This window comes from Terrapene carolina, unplaced genomic scaffold (assembly GCF_002925995.2).
Source record: "Terrapene carolina triunguis isolate 2854851 unplaced genomic scaffold, T_m_triunguis-2.0 Scaffold66, whole genome shotgun sequence".
Classification (NCBI taxonomy): domain Eukaryota; kingdom Metazoa; phylum Chordata; order Testudines; family Emydidae; genus Terrapene; species Terrapene triunguis.
The window spans coordinates 56,605,772-56,620,238 of record NW_020664417.1 but is presented as its reverse complement, the minus strand read 5'-3'; the positions used below and the strand labels follow the sequence as shown (position 1 = coordinate 56,620,238).

Here is a 14,467-nt window from a genome sequence, read left to right as displayed (position 1 = left end):
TTCTTGGTTCTATTTTTGATGATAAAATATTTTTAAAATCCTTTACATCTCCCTGTCCTCTTATTGTCTTTTCATGGAGAGCTAGTTATACCTTTGGATATCTGGGTCAAAACAGCCAAAGAAGTAACACACTTGTAGGGTCCCCATACACAAAAGTGTATGTTTCTATTTGTAGATGAATAACTGTTTAAAAAAACTGCAAAAGGATGTCTTCCTCTGAAGCTCAGCTCATATTCTCATCACCATTCTAGGTCTACACTGCAACAGAAGACCCATGGCTGGCCTGGATCAGCTGACTTGGGCTGCAGGTCTATAAAATTGCTTTGTAGACCTCTGGGCTTGGACTGGAGCCTGGGCTCTGATATCCCCATGGGGGGGGAGGGTCCCGAGCCCAAATGTCTACACAGCAATATTATAGCCCCGCAGCCCAAACCCCGCAAGCCTGAGTCAGCTGACCCAGGCCAGCTGTGGCCATGCCACGGGTGTTTTATCGCAGTGTAGGGACAGATTGCAACACCTTTACACACTGACTATAATGTGAACTACTTTTGTGCCTAACTGCATATTATTATGAGTAAATCTGGTCCTAAACTTTTGTCTCAGAACTCAAAGAAAAATGTCCTTCAATCATTTATATGAAATGGATTAACTCAATTCACTCTAGACAAAATTGAAAGTTTCTGAAGCTAGTCCTTTGACAATAAATTGCAATGAAAGAACCATACTGGGTTGTTCCTATAGATGTCTGAGTACCCTTTACAGCCACCAGCAATATATTTTGCATATGTGCGTTACTTGCAGCCAAAACTATTTTGCACTGTTTTTCAGTGTTGCTTAAAAGTCACGAAGCATGATACAGCATTCATCATCCTCTAGATAAATGTACTAGCTTGAGTTTTTTTAATCTTTACTGAGCAGTCACCCCCAAGGGATATCACTAATGAAGATTCATGCATACGTTGTCTATCGTGATTTAGGTCTCAAGCAGCTTCACTGAAGCTTTCTTAAAGTGAAAAACAGAGCGGACTAAAGAAATTGTAAATTCAGCAGAGACTAAAAGCGATGTTTTCACTATAAAGAAACGTTCAATGTAAACTACATCCATTTGTTTGAAATGTGAAGGATATTTATACTTTGATATATATATTTTTAGAAAGGCTAGTTGATTAACAAGAGATCAGCTCAATCACATTTTATAATTCTCCTTATATTCCATTTAGGTCATCTTCAGATAACAGCCCAACAGTGTAACTATACTTTACATTTCCATAGCCACTATCATCAAAGGCTTGCACAGTGTCTTGCAAAAGTTAACTTAGGTTCAGATTATCACTGGATAGGGCATTATTATCCCCATTTTATAGATGGTGCAACTAAGACACAGAGTTTACCCAAGGTAACTCCAGGACTGACCCATCTCTCCTGATTATCAATGCTATCCTTTAATCATAGGAACAATCACGCTCCATCTGGATCCCATCCTGCACATGCTAACACATGAACAGTCCCAGTGAAGTCATTGAGATGTCTCACAGAAGTAAAATTACAGATCTGTATGTATGTTCTAGATGTAAGGACTTATGCAAATGTCCTTGGCTTACTGTAGGAAATTATTAGTTTACATTCATTCCTAAAAGGGCAAAATTGAATGTAATTTCACTAAGCAAAGTGTCAGAAATCCATCACTCTACACAGCTTGATTTTCAGACATGACTGGTGATTTTGGATGTCCCAATTTGAGATGCCTTAAAGAAATGCCCAAAAGAGACTTCTCTGCAAGGCAAGCATCACTTTAAAATCCTGGCTAACATTTTCAAGGTTCAGCATGTCTGAAGTCAAAATGTTTGTAAAGGATAATGGCAATATTTCCCGCCCTAGATAGCATTCTATTCTATTGATAGATCACCAGGAGTATATCTGAAAGGTTATATTGGGGGGTTAATCCAAACTAGTAATATGCATCATGAGGCAGGTCATGGTACGTCCTGCATATCCATTCAGGAGAGTAAGGGGGTGGGGTGTACTCACTCTCTCTTGCAGGTGGGTGAAGAGTGGGCAGGCAGAAACACGGAGTGGGCAGAGCGTTGGTTGCATCCCCGCAACCTCTAGTATTCTGGCTAGCACAAATGTGCCTGTGCTAGGGGATGTAGTCTGCACTAGGTACAGGGCTGGGATGTGTTCTCCAAAATTGAAAGACTTCCTAGGCTGCTCTTGGGACAGCACATTACCCCAGGCACAACCAAGTGTTGTCCTGTGTTAGGTCTTGGTGGTGGTAAGATTTATATATTTTTTAAAAAAACACTAAATCTACATAGTTTTAATTTGAAATTTATAACAAATATTTCCATCTAAAATTAATGTAGTCAGGGATTGTCTGCAGTGTCGTTGTAGTCATGTTGGTCCCAGGATATGTGAGACACAAGTTGGCTGAGGTAATATCTTTTATTGGACCAACTTCTGTTGGTGGAAGGTACAAGCTTTTGAGCTATACAGAACTCTTCTTCAGGTCTGGGGATGGAAGCAAAGTGTCTGAGCTAAGATACTTTTAAAGAAAAGATTGCCTCACCTACCAATCTGGTCTCTCTATAGTCAGGGATGACAGTTCTTCAAACACGCCTCTTTTGGAGATTTCTTTTGGCGGTTGCCTATTTTTTCAAGATTCTTGTTATACCTCAGTAATTAAACGTCTGCTATACTTTTGATTTTTTTTTTTAAACGGTATTTTGATCTGAAGTTTAGTACACCCTGAAATGACTATTAAAGACACAGGGGTCAAATCCTCTGATGACCTAGTTCCATATCATTCGATCAAAGATTTATATATATATATATATATATATATATATGAACTTGTTTGCTTCTCTTTTGGATATTTTTCTTAGAGATCATCATAAACACTTTGCTATGAATTGTAAACCTATAATTCTAAAATGGTGAATTGTTTTGCTGATTTATTCAAATCAGCGAGCTTAAAATGACTTAAAAACTCATTTAAAAATGTAACAGGATCATAACACTTAAATTAAAACACCAATTCATCTGGTACTTGGCTTGCAATAAACTGTGAGCGTATATTAGTTTACAAGGAAGCACCCGTATGAATCAATTTAAATTGTAAGCACTTACAAGTTATTTGTCTTTATAAGAAGAAGCTATAATAGAGTAACTTAATGATGCTTACACTACTGTTACAACTGATTCTATATTACACAACTCCAAAACCCTTAATTTATACATAGGATTATACAGTAACAAACAGCCATGAGATATATGCCCCGTGGCTTTATTTCCTGGTTTAATATACATTCATATTTTTCCTCACTCCAAAGGTTTCTTGTGTCTAGTTCTCAGTCAGACTATTAGCTCCTTGGGACAGGGGCTTTATCTTCCTTTTTGATTGAAAGTACCTTGCATCGGTTTTAGTGTCATCAGTTTGCAGATGACACTCAGCTGTATCTTTTCTCATTCAAATGATGCAGATCGCTTTCCTCAGTGTCTGGTTGAGACTGGGACATGGATGACAAACATGTTCAATCCAGATAAAACAGAAGTGACGGAGGGCTAGTGAAAGATATGGTAAAGGTTGTACCTTCCTCTTTTATTGAGGGTGGTTATCCACCACTTATCACTTGTCTTCACAACTTGGGATTCTGATTAAATTTCCACTTATGGTTGGATGATCAGCAACTAAGTCAGCCTTTCATCATTTGCATCTGACCAGGAAGTTACAACTTATAATATTTCAAATATACCTTGCTACTGTGTCACCTGAAGACTAGATTTCTGCAATGTGCTCAACTAGGGCCTATTTCTGAAACCCATTCAGAAGCTGAAGTTGGAGTAGGAGTAGGCTGAGATAGCCTGGTTGTTAAGCAGGTGATATGCCTGCAGCCAGATACCACTCATGCTTCATGATCTGGACTAGCTTTTTGTGGATTTCTGGGTGGAGTTTAAGTGTTGGTTTTGCCTTACAGGAATGAAGCCCTACATGTCCTAGAACCTGTCTGAGAGACTGCTTCACTCTCCATGTCATACAACTCCAGTTAGTGGTGATTCTGAAGCAGAAGGCTCCTCTAGTAAAAACAGAGGGAGCTAGTGGCAGATCATTTTCTGAACTTGCAGTTCACTCCTTAACTTGGTCTGATACAGCCAGAACATGTTGCCCTTCGGGGCAAAGCCCATCATTTCTATGGAGGATTCTCAGGAGAAGTTGTTACAGGAGTAATTGTTAGGGAGGAAATGGCATTTTTCTCATCATTTCTTCTTTAAAGAATATCATGGAGATTACTGCTGGGTTTCATCTTTATTTATGTTGATAAATAACTGTTAATGGCAACTAGAGCCTCTTATTGGTTTTTGAAGACCAGGCAAAAATATAACTTCTCAGTTGGAAAAAAAAACTATACAAAGAAAATTAGATACCTCCTTTGACAAGATGTTTAAAATACTTAATTAAGTGAGACAAGCTAACAGCATTGTGTACTAGTAGAATATCACCTTTTCCCTCTCCCCCATATCATTACTATATGGTCTCTCTTAACAGCTCCAAAATTGGCTCCTAATTGTAATAGTTTAAAAATCACTTTTTTAAACTACTAAATGCATAGAATTCTTGCCTGAGCCATCCATACCCTAATTTTTTTTACTCTTTTATATTTATAATGGATTTCTTGAAATAAGTAATTTCTGGATGACATTTCCTTAAGGCCAAACATAACCATTGTTCACTTTAGGTGGATTCTTCCTTCTCTGATATTTGTATCTCTTTCCTCCTTCAAGAAATTCCATGATGAAAAACAGAATCCAAAACTTCCAATTCTTTATGGCAACTTTATGACTTAAAGTTGGGTAGGACAAGTAGTAATGGGCTTAATCTGCAACAAGGGAGATTTAGGTTAGATATCTATGGTCTAACTATACTGGGTACTTAAATACCGGAATAGGCTACCAGGGAAGGTTGTGGAATCCTCCCACTGGAGGTGTTTAAGAATGGGTTGAAAAAACACCTGTCAGGGATGGTCTAGGTTTACTTGGTCCTGCCTCAGTACAGGGAGCTCTCGAGGTCCCTAAACTTCTATTACATGAGGATCTCGAGTCCTTGAGTCTTTTAAAAGTCAATTTTAAGATGACTATGAAACATGATGGGAAGTCAATGCAGAAGAAGACGACGACGATGGATGGGGAATGACGTGCCTTAATAATTTAAAGCTAGAAAGTAGCCATTCAGCCATAATTGCACTCCGGTGGATTTATCAAATACTGCACTCCAGCTAGGGAAAAAAATCATGACAGTCTTGCCTTGAGGTGATTACAGCATGAACAAATAACTTAGCAGGACACTGGAAAAGAGTTTCACTCTGGCAATATTCTTCAAATAGTGATAAAATCATAATCTATAGCTACATGCAACAGGATCAGCTATTGAATGTAAACTTTAAAATTATATTTTAACATGTTAGAAAAGTCTAGGAGGAGGATCTAAAAGAAAAACTGTAAGAACAGCATCCATTACTTAGAAACAATGCAAAAACTGATTGATAGCCTCTTTGTGCAACTGGTATTTCATAAGAGTTGTTTGAAGTTCCTAATACAGAGGTTCGCTGACCTTTCCATTGTGAGGCCCACACCTTTAAAAAAAAAAAAAAAGATTTTCTTGGGGATACCTTTCCTTGCTATTTATTACTCCACAGACTGTGCACTGATTCACAACTACATGACATTTCTGTAGCAACTACAGCAATTGCTATCATGGAAAAATAATATTAAGGATATATTTAGTGTATTTTGTTGTCATCTTTTAATGACTGGAAACAAGCAAATCCAACACTGTGGACCTAATCCCATTACCTACTGGAGTCAGTTATAAGACTCCCACTGAAGGCCAGGCCCTAAGTGACCAGCCAGTTCTCTGCAGACCACCAGATGTTGCTCCACAGATCACCAGTAGACCACTGACCAATTTGGGAGCCTCTGCCCTAATCTTTACGAATATTGGAGTGACCTGTAGGAATTGAACAAATGTGTTTCTGAGTGTTCCAAGGAAACAATGTAGGTTGGGTCCCTGTTCAATCAGTGGGAAGAGAATAGCTTTGATACAAAGAAGAGATTTCAAAAATCATATGTCTGATATATATTTCCTGAATGAATTAGGGTGGCCAGGTGTCCGTTTTTTGACCGAAAAGTCCGGTCGAAAAGGGGACCTGCTGGTGTCCGGTCAGATCTACTGACTGGACACCCAAAGTCCGGTTACTGCAGGCGGGAGAAGCAGGGAGGGGCTGAGTCATCACCCTTGCCAGCCCCTACTCAGCCAAGGCTGCCTCCTACCTGCACTGAGCAGCTGCAGCTCCCAGCCCTGCAGGCAAGTCCCTCCCGACTCACACAGGGAGTGGGGAGAGGGGAAAAGCAGTAAGCAATGGAGGGAGAGGGAAAGAGGAGCAAACGGGGGACAGGACCTTGAGGGGAAAGGGTGGGGCAGGAGTGGGGTCTTGTCCTCAGGAAGAAGGTGCGGGGCAGGGGAGGTTCTGGCACTCCTGCTGGAGTGTCTGGTTTTTAAATATTACGAAGTTGGCAATCCTAGAATGAATCCTTGTCTAATATGAACTATTATAGGAGATTTCTTAGATATTTATATTCCTAAGACTTTCCAAAATTAGGACATTATCCTGGAGAGGCCAAAAGCATTCCTACACCAAGAAAAGTTTTACCACCCAGGAGTACATGCAAACTTGAGAAGGTTGAAGAGCGGGAGAGGGTGTCATGTGTGACTATTTTAGTGAATATAAAATCAACTATTCAATTTGGCCCAGCTGCACTCCTTTTTGTTTGCTTTTCATTCACAGCCAGGTTGGGAGGTGGCTTGCAAAGGACAATGTTACCAACATGAACAAGGCTTCTGAGATGCATATACGGCTGTAGTATTTGTTATTTGTTCCAGAACTGCTCACTCTGTTTGTAAATTTCCATTCACCTAATCTGGGAGCAGTAACAATGCTATATACTGTAGGTGACCAATCATAACAGCATAAATAATGAATATCAAATAAGTGAAAATATAGTTGAAACAACTAATTCAGAAACAGGTTGAAATGCATCCACATTAAACATCCATTGAACATTTTAGTACATTTGTAAAACAAAACTGAAGTTTGTTCATGGTAATTCACACATAGAATAAACTGTTTGCTACAGACTGCTCACCTGCCTCTTCTACCCATACATTGGCAGCCTATGTATTTTAATACCCAGACTTTAAATCTGTGCAGAACAATCTAGATTAATACTTATTTCTATCACTACAAAAGATGGTTAATATGCATTCTGCTGGGGTTGGTTGATAAGACACATCCATAGCCTGGGACATTTTTCTTGGGAAGGAAGCCCACTGTCATGAACCATAGCAACAGTAAGTTTTAGAAATGAGCACACAGCCCTGAAACTGTAAAGCAAACAAAAAGACAGAAAAATTGTATTTTCAGCATAAGTACATGACAATGCCAGGGTGACCTGACACCCTTTGTTAAGTGGATGTCACATTTTTATAGCAAAGATTGAGCCTTAAAAGTAAAACTAGCAGAATTTTAGTAAGGGGAGCAACTGTGCCCTATTATTGAATGAAGCAATCCCCAAACCAAGATACTGTCTCATGATAAAATTTATTTAATCACCAAACAATTCATTTCATCTTTAGCATCAGACAGATGGGGAACAGTAGCAATATCTTCAGGTAATACTTATTCTCTTTAATCGTATCGATGTGCTACCCTTTCTGACGCTATCGCTGCTCCTGAAGCAGCTTCCTCATTTGTAAAATCAAGTGAGATTTGCAAATTTGCAAGAGGAAAAAAATATGCTGATGCAATTATAACTAATTAGATAAATTATCTAAACTACATTCCTTTCTTGCCACAGGTTGATGCCCATGGAAACATTCTTCTTACAACTCTGGAATTAAGAAATGAGATCAGCGGTTCAGAAGTGTTCACGGGTATCAGTGACCCAAGAGCCACCATGTATTCATATGACAGTGCCAGCATCCAGTATAGAAGACCCATCTCAAGCAGAGAACTCTACAGCAGAAACACTTTGGACAGGCATATGGTTCATAAAAAGGGGAGCTTACGGAGAAGGGCATCACAGCTCAGAGTCAAAATCCCAGATCTGACAGATGTTAATTCTATAGACAAATGGTCAAGGATGGTCTTTCCTATCACATTTATTATTTTCAATGTAGTTTATTGGCTTTACTATATCCACTAATGTATGCACTGATCATCTCATCCCTATATTTATTTTCTTCCCTTCATTTTGTTAACTCTCAAGGACTGCAGTAGCCATAATACTACATTTCCAAGGTAAGATACTCAGCCATTGAACAGTTCTTGTTTTAAAAAAAACAATTTAACCATGTTCACTTCAGAAGAGTACAGTGTCTACTCCAGCACACTATTATTTGAGATCTGTTCTTAAAGAGCAACTTTAACAGGGAAATAAGTGCTATTCCTTTACTTATCCAAAAAAAATTGTGCATCTTCCATGATTTTTTCCTACTTTTTTTTTTATCTGGATTTTTTTAAGTTAAATAAAAGATTGTCTTATTTTCCACCACATTCTGGTAAAATAACACTTGTCAAACAAGGCTGTATAGTGTCTCAAATCGGGCACTTGACAAGTTACAGCTTTCCAGCATAAACAGGACTCAAAGACATGTGGAAAAATACCTGTTGTAAAGACTATGTCTAATTTACATAAAGTACTATTAAAAAGTGAGTACTTATGCTAGCGCTGGCCTTTGACAATGTTTGCAGGAAGTACCAGTCAAGGGTACATAAGTCCCAACTATTATTTTCCATAAGGCTGGAATTTTCAAAGGAGCATAAGGAGCTAGGTGCCCAAATTAGGGTTGCTGGAACCGGGGGCCAGAGGGCCCTCTCTCCATCACTTTTAAAAGCTATGCACTCCCCCATATAGCCAGTAAAAAAGTGGGAGTGACAGAGGAAGGAGTTTCAGGGGGAAGAGGCGGTGTGGGGGCGGGGCCATGGTTCAGGCACCAGTGGCTCCCCACTTCTAGGGAGCTTCCACTGGTCCTGGCCCAAATCCCATTGAAATTCTATCAGGCAAATGGCTGATCTGGTCTGACCTGGAACTCTGTTATTTCCATGAAGGAGTGAAGTAGAGAATCGAAAACAACATTTTGTAATTTGGAATTTTGTAGTAAAAAAATATTAAATGGATTAATTCTAGGTAGCTACCAACCATTCTACTAAGGAATAGTCTAAACTGAGGGAGATTTTGCCTTATCTCTCATCTCTCCCTTTATTTAGGGATTGCTTCATATTTTCCCCCTTGTTTTACTTGGCTGCTTAGCACAACAGCTCTACTTCAAGAAGACAATGTATGTTAATCTTCCTTTTGTGATGGAAAAATTTCATCATGTTTTTAGGAAAGCAAGATGCACAGGCTGAGCAATGCTGCATAACTATGAAGATTACGTCAACTGCCGTTCATACTAATCAAAACAAATATTGAGATAAATACCACAGGTAGTTAAAAAGCAGGTGGCTAACAAAGATGACCCTTAACAGGAACCAGCTAAAAGCTGATCTCCATTGAACTGGAATAGATTTGTATTCTCAATCTGGCGGCCTTACCACCAGTTGACATTATGTCATTTAGTATGGTTTCTTGTTAATTTTTAGATTGCTTTGTCATTATTATTTTTTGACATTCATCCTAAGGATTGACCCTTTTTCCAGACCAGAGAACAGGCTCCTGTCCTGTGGCCCTTTCCTCCACTCTAGCAGCATAAAGAAGTCATAAAGGGCCCTCTGAGGAATTCCCCAGCTGCAGGAGAGGTATGGGTTATACACAGCCATAGACTACCGGGCAGAAAAGGGCCACATCAGAGGCAGGAGTGTCTGTAGCCTGCTATGCTAGAGCAATTCTGGGCTGTGAAGCAGCCCACACACAGCCACTTAAGGCTGCACTAAGTTAGAGTAGCCCTTGAGGCTACTCCAACCCCAGAGCACCCCAAATTCCAAGCACAGAGGTGGCCTAAAGTCACCTTTGCAATCAGTCCTCCTGGACTGCATCTTCTTTGTTGTGACTTCTGAGAGGTGCAGCACAATATCAGGCCCCAAACCTACATCTTACCCATCAACCACAAAAAAGCAGAACATGTCATTAGGGTTGCCAGGTGTCCGGTTTTCAAATGGAATGCCTGGTCAAAAAGGGACCTTGGCAGCTCAGGTCAGCACCGCCGACCAGGCTGTTAAAAGTCTGGTCAGCAGTGCTGCGTGTCTAAGGCAGGCTAGTCCCTACCTGCTCTGGCACTGCACTACGCCCCGGAAATGGCCAGCAGGTCTGGCTCCTAGGTGGGGGGGCCACGGGGCTCCGCACGCTGTCCCCACCCCTAGCACCAGCTCCGCACTCCCATTGGCCTGGAACCACAGCCAATGGGAGCTGGGGGCGGTGCTTGCAGGCGAGAGCAGCGCACAGAGCCTCCTGCCCTCCCCCGTGTAGGAGCCTGACCTGCTAGCCATTTCTGGGGCGCAGCACAGTGCCAGGATAGGTAGGGAGCCTGCCTTAGCCTCACTGTGTTGCATATCAGGAGCCACCCAAGGTAAGCCTGTGCCCCAACCCCAAGCCCCAGCCCTGAGCCCCCCCCAAACCAGGAGCTCCCTCCCACACCCCGAACCACTCAGCCCCGGCCCCACCCCAGAGCCCGCACCCTGTCTCAACCCGCAGTCCCCTCCCACACTCCGAATCCCTCGACCCCACCCCCCAGCCTGGAGCCCCCTCCTATACCCCAAACCGCTGCTCTAGCCCAGTGAAAGTGAGTGAGGGTGGAGGAGAGCAAGCCACTGAGGGAGGGTGAATGTAATGAGCGGGGGGCAGGGCCTCAGGGAAGGGGCAGAGCTAGGGTGTTTGGTTTGTGCAGTTAGAAAGTTGGCAACCCTACATGTAATGAATCTCTGAAAGTAAAAATCCTAACTGTGGATGGCCTGGACTAGTTACTATTGGTGTGGAAATGGCAACAGAAGAGCTTTGCTGAGTTTATTGCAGTTTTTACAGCAAAACACACACAAGACTAAAAAAAGTATGCAATCCAATAAAACCTGACATTTTGTGCAAATTGATATTGATAAAGGCAGCCCAAATCAAAATATCACTTCTGATCATAAATATGAACTCTGTAGCCAGCCCCCCAGCCTAAAATAACTCCAGATGATTTTTTTAAAAAACAGTGAAAGCTTGCACTGCCTTAGCAATCTGACATGAAAAATCAGCATATAGTGCTTCCTTTCACCCAAAATTACAGACTTTAGCCAATACAGGGTTTGCAGGCTGTTTTGCTAAAGACGATTTTCATAGTAAGTAACAAGACTTCTTTGGGATGTGATAACATTCCATCAGCAAGGCATACAAAACACAGAAAAATTACGTGCTATAAACGACATGGGATTTTTCGTTCTCGAAAATGTTTGAGTTAAGCTGAGGTACAGAGTGATAAAACATGGCTTTTCCTGTAAATTCAAAACGCACAAAACACATGTACCACTGAATGATGCGTGGTGTTCGAATCAGACAAACATGTACCAAACCTAGTACAAGTAGGAGTTATCAGCAACTGCTACTTGCCATTTCCAAACACCTCAGACTTCATTCTCTACTTTCTATAGGCTTCATTTCTTTTGAATTCAACACACTATGTTTTGTAACATCCTTGCACACAGTATATTAGAAATGTAGGGCTGGAAGGGACCTTGATTGCTCATCATGTCCAGCACCCTGCATTGAGGCAGGACCAGGTATACCTAGACAATCCTGGTCAAACCTCTTCCTAAAAACCTCCAGCGATAGGGATTCCACAACCTCCCTTGGAAATCTAGTCCAGTGCTTAACTACCCTTATAGTTAGCAAGTTTTTCCTAATATCTAACCTAAAATCTCCCTTGCCACAGATTAAGCCCATTATTTCTTATCCTACCTTCTGTGGAACTGGAGAACAATTAATAATCATCCTTCTTTATAATTGCCCTTACTGTACTTGAAGATTTATCAGGTTCTCCCTCAATCTTCTTCCCTCAAGATTAAACATGCTGGGTTTTTTAACCTTTCCTCATAAGTCAGGAACTCATTTTATCATTTTTGAAATTGGGTCGATTTTATAGAAGTCTATCTTTAGAAAGTGATTATACACAGTCGATCATGAATGTCCCCACTAAGCGCAGTAGGTTGGCGGAGTGCGTCCTCAATATCGTGGCTAGCATCGACTCTCAGAGTGGTGCACTGTGGGTAGCTATCCCACAGTCCCCGCTGCCCACTGGAACTCTGGGTTAAGCACCCAATGCCTGATGGGGCAAAAACATTGTCGCGGGTGGTTTTGGGTACATGTCATCAGTCTCCCCATCCTCCCTCCCTCCTTGAAAGCAATGGCAAGCAATCGTTTCGTGCCTTTTTTCCTGGGTTACCCATGCAGACGCCATAGCACAGCAAGCATGGAGCCCACTCTTCTTCTGCCTTCATAACATGTGAGAATGGATTCAAACTACAGCGCCCTCCTTTCCCATAGCAACCAATGCCGTTTGGGTTTGCCATTTAAAAGGAGGGGGATGCGGTTTTGGGTTGAATGTGCAGCACAACCCTCACCCCACCATGTGGCTATTCTCCGGGATGATCTCTTTTAGCCAAGCGCAAACAGCCCAGCATGAACAGGGTCCTTTTACTGTTCCCTTACAAAAATTCCCCTATTTCAACCAGGTGACCATGAATATCACATCACTCTCCTGAGGCTGACACAGAAAGATAAAGACCGAATGTTGCATGAATGTGACCAAAACCCAGGACCATTCGCTGCCATGCTTTGTGCTGCAATGATTCCAGACTACTTGCTACTGGCTTGGTGTGGTAAAGTGTCCTACCGTGGAGGATGAAATAAGGCAGCCCTCCCCAGAAACCTTCTGCAAAGGCTTTCAGAGTACCTCAAGGAGAGCTTCATGGAGATGTCCCTGGAGGATTCCTGCGCCATCTCCAGACACGTTAACAGACTTTTCCAGTTGCTGTACTGGCCGCAAATGCATCCCAATTCTTCAGGGCAATCAAACATTAAACACAATTGCTTTTACCCCTGTAGTGTAGTTACAAATGTGCACTCACCAGAGGTGCCTTCTCTGCCTTCATGGTTCGGGAACCTGCCTTGGGAGGGTATTGGCTCCAGGGTGATGAAAAGGTCCTGGCTGCCGGGGAGAACGGATTCTCCATTTGCCTGCTGCACATTCTCCTCCTCTTCCTCATCTACAAAATCCTCCTCTGTGTTGCGTGAGACTCCCCCCTTGCAGGTGTCCACGGACAGTGGTGGGGTAGTGGTAGGGTCCCCCACCCTAGAATGACATGCAGCTGATCACAGAAGTGGCATGTATGGGGCTCTGAACCGGAGTGACCATTTGCCTCTTTTGTCTTGTGGTAGGCTTGCCTGAGCTTCTTAACTTTCAAGCAGCACTGCTGTGTGTCCCTGGTGTAGCCTCTCTCCACAATGCCCTGTGCGATTTTGGCATATATATTAGCATTTCTTCTTTTTGAACGGAGTTCTGCGTGCACAGATTCTTCTCCCCATACAGCAATCAGATCCAGTGTCTCCTGTTCACTCCATGCTGGAGCTCGTTTATGATTCTGGGACTGCATGGTCACCTGTGCTGCTGAGCTCGCCATGCTGACCAAACAGGAAATGAAATTCAAAATTTCCCAGGGCTTTTCCTGTGTACCTGGCTAGTGCATCGGAGTTGAAAGTGCTGTCTAGAGTGGTCAGATTGAAGCACTCTGGGATAGCTCCCAGAGGCCAATACCATAGAATTGCACAATGCTGCATCTGCATTAGCCCAAATTTGACCCAAGAAGGTCGATTTTAGCGCTACCTCCCGCGCCGGGGAGTAGTACAGCAGTCGATTTTAAGAGCCCTTTAGGTCGACGGAATGGGGTTGGCTGTGTAGCCGCATTGCTTATAAAATTGACCTAATGCAGCTAAATTCGACCTAACCTCGTAATGTAGACCAGGGCTAAGTGTAGTACTTTGCCCTTCTCTAATTAATTTCATCTCGATTTCAGACCAATCCTCCCATTTCTAAAGGGAAATTTGAATTCTAATCCTGTCCTCCAAAGTGCTAGCAACCCCTCCCAGCTGGTGTCATCTGCAAATTTTATAAGCATACTCTCCACTCCATTATCCAAGTCATTAATGAAAATATTAACTACTATGAGACCCAGGACTGACCCCTGTGGAACTCGGATAAATACATGCCCCAGTCTGACAGTGAACCATTGAACACTATTGTTTGAGTATGATCTTTCAGCCAGTTATGCACTCACCTAATAGTAATTTAATCTGGACCACATTTCCCTAGTTTATGAGGTCGTCACGTGGGACTAAGACATACAAGCTCCCCTCCTACCCACTGGGCCAGTAACCCTGCCAA

The 14,467-nt window shown here is 42.1% G+C and overlaps 1 protein-coding gene across 2 annotated transcripts in view; it reads left to right on the top strand.

The window, feature by feature from the left end:
* Positions 1-8,256, top strand: part of GABRB1 (gamma-aminobutyric acid type A receptor beta1 subunit) — a 249,827-nt gene extending 241,571 nt beyond the window's left edge. For both annotated transcript variants that reach the window (XM_026648162.1, XM_026648161.1), the window contains exon 9: positions 7,909-8,256. In XM_026648162.1, coding sequence (XP_026503947.1) covers positions 7,909-8,256 — 348 coding nt within the window. The remainder of the gene's footprint in view (positions 1-7,908) is intronic.
* Positions 8,257-14,467: the final 6,211 nt, after the last annotated feature.